This window comes from Diabrotica undecimpunctata, chromosome 6 (genome assembly GCF_040954645.1).
Source record: "Diabrotica undecimpunctata isolate CICGRU chromosome 6, icDiaUnde3, whole genome shotgun sequence".
Classification (NCBI taxonomy): domain Eukaryota; kingdom Metazoa; phylum Arthropoda; class Insecta; order Coleoptera; family Chrysomelidae; genus Diabrotica; species Diabrotica undecimpunctata.
This window is the reverse complement of record NC_092808.1, coordinates 106804931-106831539: the sequence shown is the minus strand read 5'-3', so window position 1 is coordinate 106831539 and position 26609 is coordinate 106804931. Positions and strand designations below refer to the sequence as shown.

At 34.3% G+C, this 26609-nt stretch overlaps 1 protein-coding gene and 1 long non-coding RNA gene across 2 annotated transcripts in view; one reads left to right on the top strand and one right to left on the bottom strand.

The window, feature by feature from the left end:
• The window catches only part of Lerp (lysosomal enzyme receptor protein), a 199799-nt gene that overhangs the window by 127899 nt on the left and 45291 nt on the right, over nt 1-26609 (top strand). Inside the window, exons 14-17 of the mRNA XM_072535074.1 lie at nt 2669-2998; nt 5800-5893; nt 22694-22764; nt 22831-22948. Coding sequence (XP_072391175.1) covers nt 2669-2998; nt 5800-5893; nt 22694-22764; nt 22831-22948 — 613 coding nt within the window. The remainder of the gene's footprint in view (nt 1-2668; nt 2999-5799; nt 5894-22693; nt 22765-22830; nt 22949-26609) is intronic.
• LOC140443696 (uncharacterized) overlaps nt 14683-26609 on the bottom strand; it is a 70119-nt gene continuing 58192 nt past the window's right edge. Inside the window, exons 2-3 of the long non-coding RNA XR_011951251.1 lie at nt 15059-15229; nt 14683-14990 (exon numbers count right to left, since the gene is read on the bottom strand). This is a non-coding gene — a long non-coding RNA (uncharacterized lncRNA). The remainder of the gene's footprint in view (nt 14991-15058; nt 15230-26609) is intronic.

Below are 26609 nucleotides of genomic sequence, written 5' to 3'. Positions count from 1 at the left end.
AACATCTTCCTTGTTGTTTCACTCTTCTTGCCATATTTCCTTTCTTCTTTTTTTTTATAGCTGTTGTCAAATGCTCTCTTCTCTCGTAGAAATGTCTCTTTTCTACTGCTAACACATGAAGAGGAACACAACCCGTGATAGTCCACAAGGCCGCCACAGATACAGTCCTGTAGGCGCATGCTACTCGCAACAGACTCATTCTGTCTACTTTTTCATAAGCCTAATATTAGGTATCTATATTTAAATATAATGAAAACTATTATTAATTATTGTGTATTTATACAATAAGTATTGTGTTCTACATATTTAAAGTGGTAATTTAATTGTTCAATTAGCGTTTTGGATTTTTTGTATTATGTGTGTGAAAGACAAGTTTCATTTTCCTACTTTTCTTTATATATTTTTTATGTTATATGCCCCGGGGGGGGGGGGGGGTTAACCCCCCCCCCCCTGGGTGCGCCACAGACCTGAGGAGCCAAAGAAATAACAGCCTATAATGTCAGAATGCCTATAATGTTCCTAATATCAAAACAGCTTTTTAATATTGTTCTGAAGCTATTTTCTTGTGGCATTTAAAAATATTTACTATTTTAATGGGATTTAATATTTATTATTAATTTAGATTATTGTTTGTATTTTGAGAACGATTTCCGAATTGGAAATTGAAACGTCAATAAACTTATTTTAACCTTTTATTGTGGTTTATTCCCGTTAAAATAGTAATTATATCAACACAGCTATATTTTAATTTCGAAAAGATCTAAAACTTTGCAGTGTACGACTGGAAAAATGCCACTATTTTGTCCGCCAAGCATACAGTTATGCTTTTAAGTTTTTATGAATCATTCCAGAGAAAATTAGACTTTTTCTTCGTATGTTAGGCCCCAAGGCCTGTTGTTTCCGGTCTGATTTAACAGTATTTGCGATGATGGCTGCCAGCTATCGCTCCATCTTTTAGGAGGTCTGCCTTGTGTTGTTTTACCTTTTGATTTCCCATCTCTTACTATTCGGCCAAGTCTCTCTCTTTCCATTTTGTTAATGTGTTGGCTCCATTGTCGTCTTTGGCGTCCCCATTTGACGATATCATGTACTTTACATGTCTCTGATTTGTGTATATGGATTATGTCTCTTAAAATTTTACCTGCTATCTCCCTGTGTTTTCATCTCTGTTGTTCTTAAGATTTTCTTTTTAATTGTTGTTTTTGCTCTTGTTTCTCAGGACTGAGGACCTGAAGTGTTAGCAATAACTGGATGCAAGCCGCACAAGACAGAGACAGTTGGAAAGAGGTGAGGGAAACCTATGTCCAGCAGTGGACGCATACAGGTTGATGATGATGATGATCGACCAACATAATGCTGTGTAATTTGATCATTAGGATTGGGATTTTGAACGCAAAAAACATCTTATATCGCTGCTTTTTGTTACATATTTTCAGATCCATTTGATAGACTTCAGTGAATTGCACAATTCCACGTTGAATGAGCCTTAAATGTTTTGGACAGAAGTGACGAATACGGAACAATCCATGTGTTGCTGACCACAAAATCTTTTCGTTTCACTTTCGTTGTGATAGGTCTACCTTTGCCATCCAGTGATCGACGCCGCGCGCCGATGCAGTCGATAACCATCGTTGCTCTGTTTTGCCAGTCATTCCTATCAATTGCCAGTCGTTGCCGATTTTCTGCAGCAATCTTTCTCTCGTCATGTCTACACCGTCTTGCACCCTAAGTCTTGGCCTGATCCTGCTTTATTTCCCGCAGGTATTGATAAAACAGTTCGTCTGGGAGGGTGTTTTCATTAACTCTTTGGCAGTTATCCTGCCTTAGTCTACCTGTTTTATTAAATATATAAGTGTAATATCATACCCTTATTCATGTGAAGAGATAGCAGTTTGAATTCGTCTAAAAAGAGTTTATTATCGTTAAAATTCTACAATATAAATTATTAACAATAATAACATAACTTAACAAATATACAAACCTAAAAAGAGAATCAAGAACAATGCTATTTCTTACGCCATTAAGTAATTTGACAATTGTACCATACAATTTACAATATGTCCATGTCAATAAAACTTAAACAGTCATACAACCTAAAACTTTAAATAACTAAAAATAACTAAACCCTGCTGTTTCACGTAAAATAAACATAGGTTTACTTTTACAAATATATTACATCCCTGCCATCTATCATTTCTTTGTATTTCTTATAGAATTCAAAGTTATAGTAAGAGCTCATAGTATATACACGAATATGTTGTCTAAGAGTCTTCTACATATTTATAAATTGACCCAATTATTCTTCTTAAAATCTTTTGTTCGAAGATAAATAGATGATGTCTTTAATATAATTAAATACGTATTGGTAAATAAAATAATGTTCCAATTAATTATTATCTTCTTCTTTGAGTACCGTGTTCAAATTAGGTGTGACTATTTGACGATATTGTTCTCGATCTTGCGCGATATGTAATAATTCATCTGCTGATAAGCCAGTCCATTGATCAAGGTTTCGGAGCCATGAATATCTCTTTCTTCCTCCTCAATCTAAGTAGTTTATTTATATTATATTAAAATAATCAAATCGTTATATTTAACAGTTGCGAACGTGTAGGTAGGTAGGCTAATTAGTTAATTATTTTAACATGTTAAATATTATATATTTTAGAATCACGTAGTTCCTGTTGAATCTGTTGAACATGACACTGGAACCCAAGAGAAGCATGAATCTGTTGAACATGACACTGGAACCCAAGAGAAGCATGAATCTGTTGAACATGACACTGGAACCCAAGAGAAGCATGAATCTGTTGAACATGACACTGGAACCCAAGAGAAGCATGATAAGATAATCCCTATTGAACGAATTCCTGATGAACTGGACAAATATGACACAGTTGAAGAATCTTCTAATCCAGTAATTCAGTATACTAAGCATTGTACAATAACAAATCCGTATACTGGTTATACTTTCAACATAAGTAGACTTAATCTAAACGTAAGTTTATTAAACTTGATATAAGTAAATCATATAAAAAATTAGGTTATAACTTCGCGTATATTCACCGTATAATTAATTAAAATTTATAATAAGGATTATGACTGCTGACGGAGCAATTATCCGTTACAGGGTGATCGTAACAATGTTACCAGAAAATTAGTATTTACTTACTTTCCGCGTCTGGATCACTTCTTCATATCTAATACTGCCAATGTTTCGCCGCTTAAATGGCTCTGTCATTGGCTACCATTAAGTCAAAGTAAGTGCATCCTTTATTCAAATCCGTACAAACCAATAGATGCAAGGTTTTTGCACTTCGCTTCGGTCACATTTTATCCTATTCTGTATAACCCCGTCTTTTTAAGATTGACTTTATCGGTTCTGAATCGATATGAGCCGTGTCGTTCAAATTCTATGACATTTTAATCTTGATGCGTGCGTTTGATGACCCAACATCGAATGACATGGGTCACTATCTTGTTTCTTTTTTTATTTTCAATAACAGAAATTACTACACATTGATGTTGAGAGGAATATTTCCTATTATAGGGAATATTCTGTAACCTGGGGTAAGTTTCAAACACCCACCCAGATATTGTTTGAACAGTCTCATTTATAGCGTGATCAACGTGATGAGTGTGAACAGAGCAGGCCCAAACCGGAGCTGAATACTCTGCTGCCGAAAAACACTAAGCCAGGGCCGATGTTCTTAACACACTTACCTGAAATTCGCAGCTTTTTTAGTTAACTTACGAGTTATATTATTTCCAGAGCCAGAGCTAATATTTTTAGGACACTTGGTTGAGCTCCCAAATTTTTTCCCGTTAGAAATACAAGTATGGAAAAAAATAATCTAACTATAGGTCATTAAGACAACGCAACGAACTGAGAAAAAATATTATATAGACTTGTATGTCCGAGAGAATAACATGTAACCGCATGTCTGTGATAGAGACCCATAAGCACTATGGGCAGTCTTGTCTGTACATTGTTGCTGAATGAAAGTTTATTTTTTAGATGGTCTGGGGAAATATTTCAACGATGTGATTACAAAATTTAAAGGCAGATTCATATCTTAGATTAAATCAGCAGTTTCTTTAATCTCAATTTTCAATTTATTTTAAAAAACTAACAATTTTATAATTTTAATTAAAACTATTTTAAATTAAATTTTCAAAAAGTCTACCAGGTTCAGTCAAGCAGTAGCCCAATCTATTGTATAATTGCCTTCGGGTGTTCGACAACGTTTCGGGTGTTGTGTTGAAAGGCCTGAATGATTTTTTTACGTCATTTATTTAAATTTCTAAATTTGTTGCTTCACATAACACCATACGAAAAAGTCCAAAGGTGCAAGGTCAGTAGAGCGAGGTGGCATTTTTATGGTACTTTTTGTACTAATAACACTATCTGAAAACGTAATGTTTAAAAAATCTAAAACCTCCCGTGCATTGTAAGGTGAACAGCCGCCTTGCTACAACCAAATTTCATCAATATTAATAGGTAATGCTCGAACTGCTGAAATTATGTGGGTAACTGCTCAGGAGATCAGGTATTTACGACGACACAAAGTGCCCACAATGAAAAAAGGGCCAATTACGTTGTCACCTAAAATACCAGCCCAGATGTTGACTGTTTTGGTCGGGCAGGTTAACGCTTACCAACTAGATGGACTGTCGATCTGAAACGTGTTAACGATAACTGGATGCAAGCCGCACAAGACAGAGACAGATGGAAAGAGCTGAGGAAGACCTATGTCCAGCAGTGGACGCATACAGGTTGATGATGATGATGAATTTTCATTATGAGACACAAGAATTATCGTATCTAATTCATAGGTATAAAGTAGGATTTTATACTGTTATGTTCTGTCTACTATGATCTGTCAACACATCTATAAGCTCCATTTTGAAAAATATTTTCGAATTCTAAACTTTTCAATGTCGAATGAGTTTTTACAAAGAAAAGACCTGGCAGTAGATTTAGCTGCCAGGAACCTTTAATGTCTTTTAACGTTCTTAAAGTCTTGCAGAGAGTTTGTTCTCTATCATGATCTATCATCCGAGTTCTCAGAAAAAGGACAAAGAAAAAAAAGGCCTGATGTACTATGCAGCGATGAAGCTCTGGCAAATGCTGAGAATGTGTACCAAGTAGCCATTTTATAGGTTATTTACCGGTTGATTACGGCACTCAGTGATGGGTTTAAGGATTTAAGTTTAAGGAAAACATAAATATCCAGTTTGGATTTTTGAACGGAATTCGAATTAAAGAAATGCTAATAAAATATCTAAAGATGAAAGCCGAAGAATTGGCAAACATGTACACTGCTAATCAACATTTAAGAATTTCAATTTGAAATAGAAAGTTTTAAGCACTACGCTTCATCAGTTGACGAAAATTTAAAGGAAGCCACGAGTTTATTTATAAAAATAATTTAAAGGAAGCCTACCCTAACATTACTACTGCACTGAGAATATTTCTCACGCTGCCAGTCACAGTATAATCTGAAGAACAAAGAACATATAATCATCAAAAACTACATGAGAAGTACACTGAGACAGGGAAGACTCCCTGATCTAAGAATAATATCAATTGGATACAAACCAGTATCCCCTATCAACTTCTCCTTGGAGAGAGAGGGAGGGAGAGGAATCGCGAAAGGGAGCAACAACTGACAAATCTCCTAGTTCCGGCCCTGTTCATTATCGACTTATTAAGTTTTATCGGTCTTTCAAATAGTACTCTTAGCTGTACATATCTTTATAATTTTTATTTAAAAATATTTAAATAACCTTTTTTAGGTATCATCCTCGGTGTGTCCTGATAAATCTTTTAACGAAGAGTCTCAGGTAGTAACTTTGATTTACGACACGTCAAATATTTGTTATAATAAAGGTAAGTCTTATTATTAATGAATGTTTAAAAAAATATTATCACATACCACATACTTAAAATTACTATATTTATTAGGATATCATAAATTTAGTTGGATCAATCAATCGAAATCTTTGTTATATATTTTTACATTTCGCAACAATTCGTATTATATCTTCTCAATTATAATTTCAGACTGCAGTTAGCAGGCAACTTAGATTGGCTTTATGTTATTTCCGTTATTGAATTTTCTCTTTTTTATATATCACATGGTTTCTCTTCTTCTTTCAACATTTTTTCAGAATTCCATTACTTTCAGGTGTTTTGTTAATTTTCATTTCTTTGACGGCATGCTCTATCTCTACTTCGCTTATTTCGGGCATTAATAAAAAACAAAATTTTAAGTTTTAAAAACAATTAGTTGGGTTTTTACAGCCGTCAAAATCAAGCAAATTTTGTGTTTTCGTAGAAATGGAAAAAGTCGAGTATCGCTCGGTGATGTAAGTTCCTCCAAAAAAAGGGTAAAACGAATGTGCAAATCAAAGCCGACCTGGACGAAGTTTATGGTGAGGTTGCACCTTCGTTAGCAACAGTAACATTTTGGAAAGCTGAATTTGTTCGTGGTCGTACGAGTGTTTTTGACGATGAGCGTCCCGGGAGGCCAAATGAAGTCACCACGCCGGAAATGATCAACAAAGTCCATGCCATGATTATGGCAGATTGATTAATTAAGCTCCGCGATTTAATAGAGGTCCTAAACATTTCCTACGAACGCGTACACAACATCATTCACCATCATTTGGGCATGAAAAAGCTATCCGCGCGATGGGTGCCGCGTTTGCTGACAGTCATTCAAATGCAAAAACGTTTGACCACTTCGGAGACGCTTTTGGCGATGATACGGCGCGATCCGAAGGATTTTTTTCGCCGATTTATCACCGTTGATGAAACCTGGGTGCATTATTACACACCGGAAACCAAAGAACAGTCGAAACAGTGGCGCAAACGCGGCGAAGTGCCATTGAAGAAGGCAAAGAGTGCACATTCGGCTGGCAAAGTGATGGCGACTGTTTTCTGGGATGCGACGGGCATCATTCACATCGACTACTTGGAAAAAGAAAAAACAGTCAAGCAAACAATCAAAACACAAAAAAGTGCTTTTTCACCAAGACAATGCACCGGCTCACCGATCGGCCGTCGCCATGGCAAAATTACACGAATTGGGCTATGAATTGGTTGAAACCCACCGTATTAATTAATAAAAATTGGAACATTGTCTTACTAAGTGTATCGAGCTAAAAGGGGACTATGTTGAGAAATAAATCGATTTAATTCCAAAAAACTTGTTTTTTTCTATCAAAGGCTAGTTTTATATCGAACCCCCCTCGTACTGCTGAGTAATTCATATTCACAAAAAGGGAGATAGAACTGAATGCGCAAATTATAGAGGAATATCCTTGTTAGATAATAAATAAAGTGCTGGGCATACTAATTAAAAAACGATTAGGATTAGAAATATATGTAGAGAAGAATCTAGGAGAATACCAGGAAGGATGTGGCAAGGGAAGATCAACAACCGATCAAATATTTATGCTAAAACAAATCCTGATCAATTGCTATGAATACAACATTTCAGCACAAGTACTTTTCATTGATTACAAAGCCGCCTACGATACAATAGACAGAAACAGATTCATAGAAACGCTAAAAGAATTCCAAGTGTCAGAAAAAATAGTAAGATTGGTAAAAATGACAATTAGACAATCCATTTGTGCTGTGAAATGCAACGGTACAGTTTCGGAAGAATTCGAAGTGAAAAAGGTGTTCGCCAAATAAACCCGTTGTCTACTTTGCTATTCACTATTCGCGATTGAAAACAAAGTATCTGGCCTCTGGCGGAATAAATTTAAACTACTAAAAGTGGTATAAACAAACCAGACAGCTGTTGATTTGAATAGAATTATTAAATTTTTTTAGTAAATTTCAGCATTATAACCACGTTAAAGTATTTTAAATCAAATCGATATTGTTCTGTTCCTCAATGCAATTCAAGATCAACAGAAGATATTTCCCTATTTCTCTTTCCTAAACTGGAAAGCTTAAGGAAAAAGAGGAAATCAATAAAAAGAAAATACCACTATCATTAAGTCAATAACATATTGAGAATACATAATTTATTTTCAGATATAAATAAAGAAATAACAGTAATACAAATACATACCATGTTGGGATAGTATCATGAGGTTTTTTCCTCATGATTTATTATGGAATCTTTTAAAGACAAATCATGTGTTATGATCTTTTCTGACAGGTGATCTCAAGTTAATGTTGATTTTATATAATCAAATGAACTATCTTACAATAAAGTGTAGTTCAAGTTATTTATTTATGTTAATATACAATAAAGTACTTACAATATGTCAAAAAATAGTATAAAATAAAAATAAACAGATTAAAAACATCAGGAATAATATAAAATAATGCATATATTAGTAGGACAAACATTATACAGAACATTATACTCTGGGTTTCCAGGTATACACAAAATAGGATTCATCAATACACAAGCCAGTTCCAAACATTAAAGTTAAAATTTAAGAATTCATCACTTGAAAACTTCTTCCCCTTCAACCAATGGTCTCTTTGCTTCACCACAACACTTAAAGATATCATTAGGCTAATTTCCATTTTTAAATGATAAAAATAACTCGTCTTAAACCAAACTAAACATGCAAAAGCAATGGTAAACATTAGACTGTTATGTTTGTTTATACCATTTGTATCGGCCATGACACTGCAATCGACCTGCCCTCTACATTCAGTTTCAATGGGTGTTTCAGTGGTTCTCATTGCAAGAAATGGAAAAGAACTGGCAAGTATAGCAAATAAACTGATAAGGGAAAGCTCTAAAATGGGACTGAAAGTTAATATTAATAAATCCAAGTACATGGAAATCTCGAGTAAAAAAGGAATAAACACCAGGGGCTTCGTTAAATTGGAGGTGGAGGATGGATTAGTTGTAGAATTCGAGAAGGAGGATGAATATATGTACTTAGGTACTCTTATTGATCAGACATGTAAGGAAGAAACTGAAATCAACCTGAGACTGACCAAGAACAACAGATGTGCTGGAGTCGGGTGCAAAATAATTAAGACCAAAGATATATCTCGTAATACCAAAATAAGAGTATAAAAAAACTATAATTAGACACACACTGGAACCATAAACCATAGAGAACAGATTGGAAGCATAGGAAAGAAAGATACTTTGCAGAATGTTTGGTGGAAAAATAGTAAAGGAAGAATAGAGAAGACGAACTAATGCAGAAATGTACCAATTGTATGCTAACTCTAAACAAAAGTGGTGAAAAAACGTCGACTAGAATGGCTCGGACATCTAGAAAGAATGCAAGGTAATAGGTCATGCAAGATCAAGAATATTGTTTGGAGAGTACCAGAGGACAAAAAAAAGAGAGGCAGACCAAGAAAGAAACGGAGATATGCAGTGATTGAAGATGTCCAAACTCTGAAAGACACTGGCTTGGACGGCAGAGATGTTCGAATAAATGCAAGTTTATATTGGAATCAAACATCAGTTTTAGTAGATGGTGTGGAATCACAAGCTCTTAACCCAGATATTACTACCGTCCTTTTAAAAGGCAGTGTAAATTATGCGTAATTTAGGTTAGTACAGCTACCAACTGATAGATGGCTCTGGATGGAGTGTTTTCAAGAGCCAGCATTCGACAAGTTTTAACGATTTTAGTGCGCGCACATGCTCTAATTGTGAGGTTATCTGTGTAAATTGCCAGGTTTTGGACTACAAAATGGATGCTTATAATTGGAGGTAAGTCTAGAATTAAAAAACTGTTATTTCACGGCATTGGCATGTGGATTATTGTATAATAGGGACTTATGTACGTATATTCTTGGCTCGAATAGTTGTCACGTTGTTTCAAAGGCTCGCCGCTTGGGATTTCATTTTCTTCTTTTAAAAGGACGGTAGTAATTAGTACTACCAACGTGCGTATTGTTTCAGGAGGCCTCTCAAATTGCATGAGCTATTAGAAGAGCTTGATTCTGATGAAATCCCAGTCCCTCCAGATGGTTTGATCATATTTCCCCCAGAAAATGCCAATGATGATGTCACCGATTGCGACTCCGGCGATGAAGAACTAACTACAATAAATAATTTACCGGGTAGTCAGTTGAGAAACGATGTAGAACTTGTTTTTGACAACGCGACTGAATTACCACAAGATTCTGTGAATTCCAGCCTACCAGAAGAAGATTCGGATGATGACAATATACCATTGGCTTTGTTTCTTTCCAAGTAAAAGCTGCCCCATCAATTAGAGAAGAGAATATCTGCACACTGGATTCAAGGAGACTTGTATCAACACCCTGATTGTACTTACTGGAAAAATCAATTTGGACCGAAAATGACTCAGTCGCCGATGGAAATTTTCAATTTGTTTTTTGATGATGAAGCCATCAATTTGGTTACCAAATACACTAACATCTATGCAGGACAAAGAAATCTTTTGAACGACATTACTCAAAATGAGATTCGATGTTTTATAGGCGTTCTTGTATTGAGTGGTTATGTGGTTGTGCCGAAAAGGTACATGTACTGGGAAAATCGTGACGATTCGCACAACGCAATGGTGGTAGCTGCTATATCTAGGGATAGATTTTCCCACATAATGAAAGTTTTGCATGTTTGCAATAACTTGTCATTAGATAAATTTGACAGATTTGCCAAGATGCGACCCCTGTTCGACGTAATAAACAAAAAATTTATACAATTTTCCCCTTTAGAACAACATCACAGCATAGATGAGGCAATGGTTCCGTATTTTGGTCGCCATCCCACAAAACAATTCATCAGGGGAAAACCAATCCGTTGGGGGTACAAAATGTGGGTAGGAGCCCTTCGTCTGGGATACATAGTTTGGTTTTCTCCTTACCAAGGTAATTCCACTACAATACCTGAACAATATAAAGTCCTTGGATTGGGTGCATCAGTAGTTCTATCCTATGCAGACAGATTGAATGAAGTATGGCCTCAAAGGCGATTCCATCTTATTTTTGATAATTATTTTACTTCTATTCATTTACTGCATGAGCTAAAACAAAGAGGCATATTTGGTACAGGCACTGTAAGGGAAAATCGCACCATGAAATGCCCTTTACCCTGTTCATCTATTATGAAAAAACTGAACGTGGTAAATACGAGTATCGTCTTGATAAAAATACAGGAATAGTGGTTTGCCGCTGGCATGATAATAATATCGTTTCTATTGCTTCCAATTTTGTACCAGTAATGCCTTGCTTCTATGTAAAGAGATTTTCACAAGCAGAGAAAAAACATATACAAGTTCCTCAACCAAATATTGTTAGAATATATAATAACTTCATGGGTGGCTTTGATCGCAGTGACCAGAACATCAGTTTATATCGAGTGTCCATAAGAGGAAAGAAATGGTATTTTCCCCTTTTTGCTCATTGCGTTGATATGGCTATTCAAAATGCGTGGCAGACTCACAAAACTCAAGACGGTAAACTGGATCAACTTGAATTTAGAAGATCTATTGCAACTAATATTTTGGAAACTTTTAAAAAAGAAACAAAACGCGGACCTTCTAAGCGGAATTCGAATTCGGTAGCCAATTCAAGATATGACGGTATTAACCACTTGGTTCTTTATCAAGAAAAGCAATCGCGATGTGGATATTGTCACAAAAAAGTCCAGTTTTTGTGTGAAAAGTGCAAAATACCTTTACATCCAAAATTTTGTTTTAAATCCTTTCATTCTTTGTAAATTGATACTAATAAAATATATATGATATCTGGTACCGTATATTACTACCGTCCTTTTAAAAGAACATGTCAAAACTTGACAGGTATCGTCATAAAAAAAATATATGATTGTGTTTTTTGGTTCCATGTGCTATAATTTCCATGAAAATTCGAAATTAATTCAAAATGTTAACAATAAAAGTTTCAGTAATATCTGGGTTAATATTAAAAGAGGAGTACGGCAGGGATACCTCTTGTCACCCCTGCTTTTCAACATTTACTCCGAAAGAATTTTCAGAAAAGCACTTTCTGAAAAACAAGAAGGAATACTTGTGAACGGTGAAGTCATCAATAATTTGCGATATGCGGACGATACAGTGCTCCTAGCTTCTAGTCAAGAAGATCTGCAAACACTACTTGATAGTGTCGTTGAGAGTTGTAGGAAGGCAGGTCTGGATCTGAACATACGGAAAACCAAAATACTTGTAATAAGTAAACAACAGCATATAAAACCGTCTATATATGTAAATAATACCAAACTTAAGCAAGTTGATAAAATCGTTTACCTTGAACAGCAATTAAATTGTAACGCAGAAAGTCACGGCGAAATTAGATCTAGGATAGAGCAGGCTAGAGCGGCTTTTAGAAAGATGTCCAAGGTGTTATGTAGCAGATACCTAAAATTGGCATTGGGATCCGCCTACTTCGCAGCTACGTGTTCTCGGTCTTACTTTATGGTATCAAGTCCTGGACTGTGAATAAAATCGATCTAAATCGCCTTGAGGCTTTCGAAATGTGGTGCTATAGAAGAATTTTAAAAGTTTTCTGGGTGGAGAAGATTCGAAACTCCACAATACTAGAACGTCTCAGCAAGACTACTGAGATTATAAAAAGCATCAAGCAGATAATGCTGGAGTATTTCGGATATGTAATGAGAGGTCCCAAATATAGGTTGCTACAAAATATCATGCGAGGAAAAATAGCAGGCAAACGCAGTCCAGGACGAAGAAGAACCTCATGGTTGAAGAACTTGCGAGATTGGTATGGTGTTGATACAAGCATGCTATTTAGGGTGGCAGTGAATAAAATTAAGATAGCTATGATGGTAACCAACGTTCTGAAAGGACATGGTATATGAAGAAGAAGATGATGTCCAAGAGATCGGAATCAGAGATTGGAAGCTGATAGCTAAGAACAGAAAACGAAACGAAATTATCCATCCAGCAATGCGCCTAAAAGGCCTGTTAACGCTATACATACATACTTCTGAGTTGACATTTTTGTTACGGTCCTTTTCAGGTTCTGTGTCGAAGTAGCACATAGGTCATTTATTAAAGTTGTAAAGGTGTACATCTATATTCGATGTGTTAATAAATTTTCTTTTATTTATTGTTGTGATTTATCTTTAATTTGGCTCTAACCCTTCAATGATCACTTCCTAGAGAAATTGTATTCATTACTGTTAAGTATTTTACATCTGTTTTTTTACTTAAATCTATTTCGTTACGTGTTCTTCCATCTAGAGATATTCACGTCCATACGGCTATCTTCCATCTGGAGATATTCTTTACAGCATTTTCGTGTATAATGTATTCAGAGCATAGTATTTATTGCTTTCTAGGAAGTTGACGAGTGTTTCTCCTCTTCTATTTCTATTACCAAGCCATATTCATCTATGAATTTTAAATACATTATACGGTTATTAGTTTATAATTAATTGTACACCCATATAGCATAACAGATATAGCATATGCGTAGATACTTTTCGAAAAAAGCAGAATGTTCTCTGAAAAGTTTAAAAACGAGCGCTAAAAATTAAATTTCTAGAACACCTGCAAGTAATGATAATAGTTATCGCATGTTGTTATAATTTAAATTGAATTCCTTAAATAAATAACAGAAAAACTGTCAAATCTTAACATATAGATGTACTCAAATCATCAAAAAAATAGAGCTGTGTCACACAAGTTTTCGTTTTCCAACAACTAATAGTTTTTTAAAACATATTAAAACGCAAGTCACCTGTCAAACTTGATTGGCAAGATTAAAGGCAGTATGTTATATAAATACGAAACATAAAGGCTCAAGATTGAAAGGAATAAATTAGTAAAATGTGGACAAAAAAGTTAAAGATGGATTAAAAGACGTAAGAAAGGAGAAAGTTTAAAGAGTTTTAAAAATTAAAACAGTAAATAGGGGAATTATTGTTGGGCCACCGAACAGATAGAATTATCACGTGAACGCCATGCGCTGGTTACGAGTTGCAGTTCCCAACGTCACAAGTTCGATTGACACTAGGTCAAGAAGAGAGATACAATTATTATCATAGTGAATGCGGTAAAGCCCATAATATACATATTGAAAACTCAATTCTATTTGTCACTGTAATAATGGAGCTTTGATATTTACAATTCATTATTGGTTATGTAGTATGAATAACGTGACGAACTAGTCCGAAAAATCATATCAAATTAAAATTTCTGTATTTTAATTATCGTCTTCTGAAAAGACGATTCAAAAACAATAACAATTTATGTATACACATTGATCATCTGTATTACGAGGCATGCTGCATACAACGATGTAATGATTGCTGATCAATGTTTTTTTTTCGGTTTTGTCAACCATTGTAAGTAAACAAACTTCTTAATTTCGTTCGCGCTATTTAAAATCAATCCAATTGAATGATTAATTTCCAAACAATTACGTGCTTTGAACGAAAATCAAATCTGCTGCGTTGCAATATATTGATTTTATGTAAAAATTTAATTTATGTCAGTAATCAGTTTGAAGCTGCATATAATGCAAGTTAAATAATCAATAAAATGTTGATATTAAAGTTCTATATTTAAAAAAAAGGGCCCGATTTTCATTGAAAAGTCCCGGATTTCAGGTATTGTTGTTCAGCCTTGACCCGAATTCGACTGAATTGGAGTTTTTTCAAGTTGGGCATTTTAAATAAAAAAATTAATAAAATATGACAGTTTATTATTATTTATATGAGATTTAATATTAGTTACTTGGTATTAAAATTGTACTCACCGAAAATTAATTAATTTCAAAACTTTTTTCAAAGTAGTTTTCTTCAAATTTGGAATTTTCGGGTTTTCTGAAATTTTTTGCATAATTTTCTGAACTATTGGAAGCTCATTTAGTAAGAAGAAACTGTGAACAATTCGTCGAATCATGCTCTTATGTTCATCGGTAATTCCATCAAGCACTTTTTTGGATCTTTGGTAAGGTTTTGGAGGTTTAAATTCACCATTATTTTGGCGATGTTCTTTTAAAATATTATAAACAGATGATTTGTCAATACCTAAAATTATTTTTATTATTATTATTATTATTAGCATTACAATAAAGAATAAGTAATAAATTAATTACCTCTGGTAATTAATAGTAGTGATGTAATATTAGAAGATTGTAGGTAAAGAGTTTCCGTAGATCTTCCACATGGCGCAACTTAAAATACCTTTTGGGTATACCATATATCAGCGTATGTAGCTTTCAGGTAAACTTTAGAGCCAGTTCTCGAGCCCCTTTTCGGTAATAGTGCTGAAACAATATATAAAAAACGCATGAGCACCATTTGGACTTTTATACACCATTGAAACGAGCTAAAACTTGTTTGTATACACCACCACCAAACTTATAAAGTGAGCAAGTTGTTTATATTATTGAAATTTATCGAAAATTATTGTTTTTTGAAAATCGGAAAAATGCCTGGATCTGGTGGTCATTTAAAAGGCAGTCAAAGTAAGGAATCGAAATAAGCATATTAAAAGAAAATTCAAAGGTAATCAGTTTACTGCAGAAAACAATTCTGAAATACTCAATTCTTCAGCAAAAAATTAAAATTTTTTTTTTTTAGAGGAGGGTCTGGAATCTTTAAAAGACATCTCAGTTAAAATGACTAGTCTAGGTTTAACCAGGCAGCCATTGGTTCAATATTCTCAAATGTGATTTTTCAAACATTAAAAGGGTTTAATCTCTATAACAAAGAGGCCTTTTTAATGCATTTTGTGTTGGCAATTACATTTCCATGAGGTATTTATAACCTTCTATAAGACGAAGCCCGGAAGATGGCATGTGACATGCTGAAAGTACTTATAGTCGAAATTCAATGTGTAGTTCAATGGTGGCGTGTAAATTTTTAAACTAAGGGAAATCACTTTGAGGACTAATTCGTAAGGATCCCTTTACATTAGACTTCTTTAAACATACCTATATTGTAATAATGATCTTATATACCTATTTATACTTAAAAAAAATTCATATTCAAATATAAATACCAACTGCTTTACAGCAAATAATAACAGAGGCGGCAATCTAATGTAAACAGCAATTGTAAGCAACAAATTTTCCATAATAATAATATGCCTTAATAATAAGTTATTAGGTACGTAGTTACAAAATTATAGCCACGTAGGATGAAGGATCTGATAGGTACTTTCCGAATATAGCAACAAAAAACAAATTCACTAGAACTATATTAGTTATTATTTAAAATAAATACGTTTATGGTGATTTATTCCAGATGTTAATTCACCATCCTAGAGTAATAATACTGAGCTCGATAAGAACATCAACACGCGTGTATAAGTCCCACATTTTTATCTTCTTTCTCTTTCTGTACATGTTTAATCAATGCATGAATGCCAGTTAGAAGCGATTATATTTTGTATGGCTTGTTCTAATAATAATTTGACATCTTTGAATTTGAATGTTATGTTTTTTTGCGCTACCTCATTTTTTATATGTGTCCATATCAGCTCGATAGGATTCATTTCATAATGATACGGTGGAGTTCTTAATACGGTGATGCCATGCTCACGTGCCATTTCATCAAAATCTATATTTTTTCTTCTTATCCAATGCAGAATTCGGTATGTTTTCCATACGACGGCTGCAATAAGGTGCATTTTCCATTATAATTACCGATCCAGGTTCTAGAAGAGTCAATATAGGGGAAACTATTTTTAAAACCCATCGGAATTCATATCCTCATGATAGTCGCCCGTTTTGATTGAGATAAACACATTTAAACCAACTTGTAAGAAACCTGAATCACTTACTATGTGCGTATTAATGAGACATCTTCCTTAGCTCGAAGGTGATTTTAAGCCGATTAAAAGTCACTCATTAAAAGCCTGTCGTAAACTTTCAATATTTAAGTCGTGTCATACTTTGGATTTCATATGACCATCATTCAACGTTACGTCGATATAATAATTTTTTTTCCAAGACGTCTAATTAAAATTACGAATTTTTTACTAAAATAAAATCCATGAACTTTTCTTCGGATTATACTTTTCGTAATATCTTCCAATACAATTTTTGCACAATGCAGCTACGTCCTCTATAAACATATTTTTTCGTCTACGTAATGTCTTATAAACCGATTTTATCTTTTGTTTTCCTCTCACAGATAACCTCCTCCTTCTATCCTCTTTATCAACAGATGTACTGTACATTGGTTTTATGCCATGTTACCCGACTGTGCGCTCATGAAATACTTCCGGCCACCTGATTTTAATATTTATTTCGTTACACTATTTGACGGCGAATTTTCACAATATTGCCGTATTACAATAAGAATATGACTTTCGAAAAAGATAACGGTGTCCGCCTGTCCCTCTCTTGGTATTCAGGTATAACTCAACGGCACTGATGATAAGCTCCATGCGGTACTAAATAATAAATTTCACAACAAGATGAGTCTACTTTATCCAGTTCGGGCTTCCATCAGATGTAATCGGCAAAATGATAATTGAGAAGTGAATTTGTGTTCTAATAAATAAATAAATATGTAGCCGCTTACCATCAAGTGTTTATGAACTACAGAACTACAAAATGTCTGCCCTGACAATCCTATTGAATTTCAACTATAGCTGATTTTAATAAAAATTTACCACTATCAAGTTTTTGAAAACCTACACCTGTTGCCAGTTTGACCTATAAATATAATAGTTTTTTTTTAATATTTAAAAATTGTATTCTTTTTACGGTAAGTAAGTAAGGTGTAAGTTTCAATACGGATTGTATATCTAAGGGAAGGCTAGATGGATATTCCTACAAACGTGATAAACGACAATTGGTCGATTTGAGGCAAGGATTTTGAAAGTTGTTCTTTCATTTGTCCCAAATGAAAGGTATCTAGAGATTCCAATTCAGTACATTGCTAAGGGAGGGCAATGGGGTGTCTGTTTAATTTACACTGAAGTTGTAATAAGTAAATTAGGAGTTAAAGAATGAATTATGAATAAATCCATATAAAACCCTACTAATTAATAACTGGAGTCTTCAGAACATATTATTTACTAAGTTAATGGAGGGAAAAATTTGTGTGGATAAATAAATACCTGGAAATGATGGTTATTAACAGTGATAATGCAGGAGTATGCGAATAACTATGATAATAAAGTCTGTGTATTATATGTATAAAGACGGTGAAGTTTAATAAATGCAGTTAGATCCATTATAACGTACGGAGTGGAAGACTTTATTATTAACAAAATAAAAAAACCTGAGAGTGTTTGATCGAATGAATCGCATTTTAAACCGATAGATATAGATAATTTTTAAGCTAGATCTATAAAACTATATTAAATCAGAAATCAGATGAAAGTATAAAGCAGAGATGTAGAGATAACTGAAGAATACGGATTAAGATGCTGTTATCATGTATAACGAAAGAACAAAGGAGCCTAAAATACAAATAACTTAAATGGATACCGATTGTTAATCGACAAAACCGACCTAAGATGAGATGGGACTTGTGGACGTATTGAGAGGTAAAATATGGAAATTTACAACAAAATAGAAGTACAACTAAGTGAAACACAATTTGGTTTTAGAAACAACCTTGGAACCAGAGAAGCACTCTTCAGTTTGCAGGTCATGGTTTAAATATGTAGGGATATCGAACAATCGGTGTATTTTATCGATTTCGAAAAGGCCTTTGACCGAGTAAACCATGACAAACTTATAGGTGTCTTGCAACAGGTGGGAATAGATGACCGAGACGTCCGTATTATCAAAAATTTGTATTCGCTGGCATCAATGTGCAAACACACAAATTGGACACAACACGACGGAAGCAGTGGAAATACGACGTGGAGTGAGGCAAGGATGTATTCTATCGCCTCTACTTTTTAATATCTACTCCGAATTAATTTTCAAGGAAGTCTTAGCTGAAGATACAGGCATTAAAATCAAGGGAATTAATGTCAACAATCTCAGATATGCAGACGACATGGTACTTATTGCCTCCAATGAAGAAGACCTGCAACGACTTATAAACAGAGTAACCGAAGCATGTAAAGAATATGGGCTAAAACTTAAATAGAGTTAGAAAGAATCCACAATATTACTTATTTGGGCGCAAACGTTAACGATAACTGGGATATAAATAAAGAAATAAGAATACGCATTGAAAAAGCCAGAGCCGCCTTCTATAAATTAAAGAAAATTCTAATTAATAGAGATATTACGTTAAACCTTAAAATCAGATTAATACGCTGCTACATATTCTCCACATTGCTGTATGGTATGGAGATCTGGACCCTTACAGAGACATTAATAAAAAAAATTGGGAGGCGTTTGAGATGTGGATTTATCGACGAGCATTGCGGATAAGTTGGGTTGATCGAATAAGAAATGAAATAGTTTTATATGGAATGAAAAAGAGCACAGAAATAACAAAAACGATAAAAATTCGAAAGTTACAATATTTCGATCATCTAATGAGACATCCAGAGAGGTATAACCTTCGACACCTCATAATACAGGGTAAGACTCTCCGGAAGGAGAGGCCCAGGCCGGAGAAGAACATCCTGGCTCTGAAATCTCGGAGAATGGTATCAATAGACCACCGCTAATTTATTTAGAGCCGCAGTAAACAAAGTTATTATTGCCAATATGATCGCAAACGTTCGATAATCGGACAGGGTACTGAAAGAAAAAAACCGACCTAAGATGAGATGGGACTTATGAACTTATTGAGAGGTAAAATATGGAAAGATAAAATAAACAAACCAAAGAATGGAGATCATACAAAATACAAATATCAGGCTCCCAAATTATTTCAGGAAATAATGAGGGATACACTGTCACTATAGAATTTGAAGAATCCTGATAAGGGGGGTTGGTATTTCAGTGGCATGTAGTTTTTAATATATTTAGCTTTCTTGTTTGAAATACACGTATATTAGGCTTCACCTTAGTTACTGAATTTACTGTCTTCTTTGCTTTCTCTACGGTTTTAGCTCTATAATTGTAATAAATGTTATTTTCGAGGTTTCTAGTACTTTCTAGTATTTGTAAAACTTTTTGCACTCAGAAACAGGTGTCAAACTGATATGAGAATAAGAAACGAATTGGAAGAAATTCTTGGAACTAAAATACGTTAGTGTACAATAGAACACTTAAAGAAGCTGGTTTGACGTACAGATTAAAAGAAGTCACAAAACTTCAGAGACATTAGCGAGTAGGAGTAAAATTGGAATGATGATGATTGTTGTTTAATTTTGTTTACGGATGGGAGCCGCATCTGCGTAAACTCTATTGGGGGAGAGTATACCGACGCCCAAGGGAACAAAATGAAGCTAAATTCCGGTGTGGGCTGGCATATATTTAGGGGCACGCACAGAGCTGGTGTTGACTGATGGCGGAATTTTAACTTCAAATCGGTACATTACTAACATTACGCAATACCATGTGATAGCTTTCTGTTTACATATTGTAGCAAATTACCTCCTTACCCAAGAGGGCAGACTTAAAACCCAATTTAAAATATCTGAGATATGCTATGGAGAAGATTAGGTCAAGAATCCCGGTTGTTCAAAATATCGATGAAGTGAGAACGGCTTCAATTGAAATATTGCCTCAAACAATGATCGGCAGTATCGACCCTATTTTTGTCTTTTGTATTTAAATAGCTGTAAAAAATGTATTTTAAAATATGTTATAATATGACAAATTTGTATCCAAAAACAACACAGTAACACACTAACGACTTACAGTAATCCCTCGTTTATCCGCGGACCCATCAACCGCGGTTTCGCTTATCCGCGGTTTCGACATCCGCCCAATCGACTTTTGACGCATGCTCCACTCTATACAGTCTACATGGTAATTCACTGGCGTCCGATGATATCACTCCTATGCGTCACATTTAATAGAGGTATTTCATAGATATGTACATACATAATCTACTTCTTCGCATTTCGCGTACGGTAACAGCAATTATACAATACTTGTTCTCGTTTTAATGTACATAGTAGAGTGAGAAAACCATTCGTTCCAGTGTTTTGTATGGCACTAGTTCCAGCAACAAAGAAACTTCTTTTTTGCGATCTCAACCCTTGGAAAAATGGAAAAAGCACTGACCCTTTGGATCGAAGGTCAAACAAAAAAGAGGATGCCAATTAGCACACGAATGATACAAAAAAATGCTCTTCGTCTTTACGATAATACAAAGGCGGCAACGAATCTTCTAGTTTTCAAGCAAGTAACAGATGATTCGAAAGATTTAAAAAAAGAGTTTCTTTTCATAGCGTCAAAATCGAGTGAGAATCAGCCTCAGCAGACCAAGACGCGGCGAACCAGTATCCAGCTAAACTTACAGAACTCATAGAAAGGGAGAAATATAAGCCGGGGCAATTTTTTAACGCCCACGAAATAGCCATTTTTTGGAAAAAAAAATGCCTGCTCGTACCTTCATATCGGAAAGTGAGAAATCTGCACCAGGCTTTAAAGCAGCAAAGGATAGGTTAACTGTTTTATTTTGTTGTAACGCGTCAAGTGATCATATGGTAAAACTAATGCAGATTTATAAGTCTCTAAATCCACGGCCTCTTAAACATAAAAATAAAAACGAACTACCAGTATTTTAGAGGGCAAATCAAAAAGTGTAGGTTACGGCAATATTGTTTACGAATTGTTTTGTACCTAGCGTTAAGCAATATTTAACATCAAAATCGCTACAGTTTAAAGCACTTCTTATCGACAATGATCTTTCTACCTCCCAATACTTCTTTGCTTGTACAGCCTTTGGATCAGAGAATAATACCTGTATTTAAACAGTATTAAATAAAGCGCACATTCAGCCGTATCTTCGACCGTATGGAACTAGATCTTTTATTAACCGTTACCGATAGTTGGAGACAATGTAATATTTCCCACTATGTAACTATTATCAAAGAAGCCACTGATAAAATACGCCCATCAACTATAAATGCGTGTTGAAAAAACTATTGCCAGAAGTTGTTATGGTAACCTCAGCAGTGCCCCATAAAACAAAGGAAGTCAATGATATTATACAAGTGATGCACGAAATACATGTTTCGTTTCGTTCATGGAGGTTTTGAAAATCTGCAGTCAGGTAATTTATAAAGAAGTTCTAGCCGCCAATGACCGTGAACTTACAGAACAGGAGCTCCTTGAAATACTGGAAAATAATAAAGAAAGCGATGAAGATGATAACTCAGAAGAAGTAATCACGTCCTTCACTTTAAGCAACATACATACGATATAATCATCTGCTCAAAAACCACGATATGGTTTTTGACGTGGATTCTTCTATGAAAAAGAGTTTGAAATTCAAGAATGGCTTAGAAGGCTTATTGGCACCGTACAAAGAAGTGCAAAAGGAAATTAGGAAGAAAATAAAGCAGTCAACCATCATGTCATATTTTAAAAAATGAAGTTTTAAAAGCATTTTATACTCGTAATATGAACACCTAGGTATAGATTTATTAAATATGACTATCTAACTGCTTTTTTTTTATTGTTTCATCGTATATCTATATTATGTACCTATATACGTATCCTAATTGGGATTATATTTCATATTCTTCTTTGGATCGTGGATCCCTCGCAAACCACGGTTTCGCCCACCACGTTCTTCTTTTCGGAACGTAACCCCCGCGGTTGAAGAGGGATTACTGTACTATATTTTAACTACTTAATATTCTTGACTTTATGACTATTTTATATTATTTATAATTTGTATTTTAGGTAAACGGGATTACTTTCAGACCATAGTTGAATTAAAATGTAACGATAATGTTCGGAAGAATTCTACCGAGGTAAGAAAAAAATACAAAAAATGATTTTAATGTTTTTTTAATTCATTAATTATTTAATTTATCTAGAACGGAATTTGTTTCAAAAAATTTATATACGTTATACCAGAAGCGTGCAAATTGTTGGAGACTGGAAAAGTTTTACAGAGCAAAGCCTCAAGTGGTATTAATGTGGGTGCCATAATAGGTAAGTTTTTTTCTGTTTCACAATAATAATATTAATAATTAATATTTAGAATTACGCTATGCTGCTCTCACTATCCCTAAAGCTGCAGTTTTCTAGTAGTGTCTCTTGGAACTAGCTGAACCGAAAGCGGACCGAAGAATGAGTCGTCGGCGTAATGTTCGGTGACCGACAGTTGCAGAGGTGGTAAAAACAACCTTTACCTTTTTTTCGGCTGTTGCTGTTAGACCGATTCGGTAGTTCATTTACTGATCTACCGAAAATAACTTATTTCCTGATTTTTATCCTTAGGGTCATTTTACCTCTCTTCTTTAAGTTCCATGAAGGTTGGAAATTATTACGGCTATGCGGATCTTGCTGACCGACGCCGACGCTCTAAATAATTATGCGCTACTGCATTCAAACCATTCCTTCGGGTTCTTAAGGCAGGATGTTCTACAATATACTTGAATTTTGACTGACAAAATGAATTTTAATATTGAATATTTTCCCCTCTCATCATACATGTACTAAGTACTCTAGTTTTAGTGTTTTCATAATCAATTTGTTTCTGCTTTATTTCCTATCCTTTTAGTTAGTTCCACGTTTGACACTATTTGATTTCAGATTAGTAGGATTCTTCTGTAATACCAAAATTCAAACGCGGCCAATTTATTTACATATAGATACTTCTTTTAGTCTCCTCGTCTCCATGCCATAAAGAAGAGTAGAGAACACGTTACACCGAAGCATATCGAGGCGTAGCTCTAACCTTATATTCCAACAAATAGACTTTTTAAAGTTTAATGAATGACGTACCACTATTTACGTCCTTGTACCCCGGACTTTCCTGTGACAAGCATTTTGCCGATTTGTAACCTCTATAGCACATCAGCGTACTTTCGTAGGGTAGAGGATGGTCTGGAGCATTGGGGCGAGGTAAAGTGGTTCCTGATCTACTCGGATCAATCCCCTCACCCCAATGAATTGTAACACCTATATGTCATTTTCTAAGGGGTGTGCATCTCTCACAGGTTCTGTTCGATTCTATTCCTTGATTGGTTGCACAACGACGCGAAGGATATCGAAAAAACGTAAAATATCAGACTGCACACTGGCGCAACTATCACTCAGGTCACATTTAAAAAAAAAAAAAGAAAATCACATGAAATGTTTACACGGTCTAACTTAACTTTTCAACTCACGCCATCTGTTGATGTACGGAGAATGGTTAGTTGAACCACTTTGAAATGAAAGATAATAATTAGATACCACCTATTGTACTTCTTTACGTGCCGTATCATAATTATCTGAAGTTGGCAATCACCATTGCGAAGGCTTCTCGATCTTCTGTCACATGGAATAATTGTTCTGCATTTGATATCTGAGTCCATTAACGAATGTTTTTTAACCACGAAACCCGTTTTATTCCTACATCTCTACGCTCTTCTATTTACTTTTAAGGATCAGTTGTAGTATTCTATATCGATTTCCCCTTACTATATGTCCCAGATAAGACATTTTCCAGTGTTTAACAGTCCTTAGAAATTCTCTATCTTTGTTGACCCTCATTAGTACTCTTTTCGTGCTTGTCCAAGGTATCTTCAGCATCCGTTTATAAATCCACATTTCTAATGTTTAAATTCTGTTTCAGACCAAATATACTGCCGTCCTAACATGAAAGGTCCTATCTGCAAAATTTGGTAAATTGACTTTATTGGCTCACGGCATGCGTAAACAGATTATCTATGTATGTACAAAATGAAATTGTCATATAAGCGTATTTAGTGCCTTAAATGGTTTGTCCTAACTGACTAAAAAGCCATGTTCACTAACATAAATTGTCCTATCTCACATATACTAACAAAAATTGTCCGTTTTAACTTTAAAAATGCAGTTCGGACTATTTAAGCGAGCTTTTCATACTGAGCAGCATCAGTTAGGAAAATTTTGCGTAGTATGACAGAAGCATGTATGTAATATAACTTCAAATAACTAATTATAAAAGGTATTTGTTATTGCCAGACATTGGGTGCATTCTCATGTTTTTTGTATTTTAAGTAAATATATATATTGTGGGAAATGGATGAAGGGTAAGTTAAATAATGTTACCATAGGTATTACCCATAAAGCAATAACTGACTGTAATTATTGTTTGTAGTAGTAGCAAAAAATATAGACGCATATGCGTCTATATTCTTTGGTAGAAGCAATGCAGTGTCACTTAGCGGGAACAGCGATAGATGTAAACCTATTGTATTTAGCCAAAATTGAGAATTATCTAGATTATGTACCTGTGCCGTCCAATGAATTCGACAATAATATAAATGGAAGTGAGTCAGATTCTAGTTACGAATCTTATCAAAATATTTTCTCTGGTAAAAACATACAGATATTGTCCAACGTATTGCTAGCCCTTGCAAGTGCTAATCAGGAAAACTTAAGTAATTAAAGATATTCAATTATCGAACTAGAAGAACGCAAGAGAACCCATTCGATATAGAACCAGAAGAAAACGAATTTAACTTCGTTCAGGATTTCATTCGAGATATTAATTTTACAGCTCACAATTATAAACAAAGCAGGTGATAAAGCTGAAAGTAAACAGTATACAAAAACTGTGAAAATAAGAAGAGAAAAAAAATTGAAGAACCACTTGTCAAAAGGAAGAAACGAAAAAGAAAGAGTTACATAAGAACTTACATGAAGTTAAAAAGTCATGTAAGCGCTGAAAAAATTTTGTATACTAGGCAAAAAACATTAATACACAATACTGGCTATTGGAAAAAGAACACCAAAAACAGTTTGTTTTGAGCTGCGTAAAATATAGTATAAGTATACTAACATCAGAGAAAGCCGAAGAGGTGTGTGTTTGTAAGATATTTCTTTTGGCGACATACAGAAGAGAGCACTCTCCTTATAGAAAATACCTTCCCAGTGATGTGAACATTACACTCTTGTACAAATATTTTAGACTATAATATTCAAATATAGATTTTTCTTACGAATTATACAGAAAAAGTGTGTCTAATGATCCAAATATATCCTTTGCCAATCTAGGAAATGAAGAATGCTGGGACTGCGAAGCATTTGAAATACACAAAAAAGCCACATCTCATAAAGCTGATGTAGAAAATCTTGCTAACTGTGATCTGTGCAAAAATGATTTTATTGATTTAAAAGATATTTTTATAATGAGATACGCTAACGAGGCCACAGATTCGTAATACATGTCGTGGTGTAACAGATAGAAAAAATAATCTTATATCCAAATTAAAAGCCTCAACATTCCTCAAAATCGTATATAATTTTGAGATTTGCCGGTTAACGAACATGCTTTTAAGGAAGAAAATGAATAATATTAGTAATATTTGAATATTTTTATCGATATATATATATATATATATATATATATATATATATATATATATATATATATATATATATATATATATATATATATATATATATATATATATATATATATACATCTTTCCAACAATGTCGCGTCTTTTCGTACTTGCACCTTCTTGCGTCTCCTTGATGACGATGAGTTACGTTCGATTCGATAGTGAATATTTGTTATAAACTGTTTATTAATAAGGGCTGCTAATTTTGGTTTTTATAAAATATTTTTTTTTAATTCAAATTTTCATTCAATTTGCAAATATTGCTAACTCCTTTA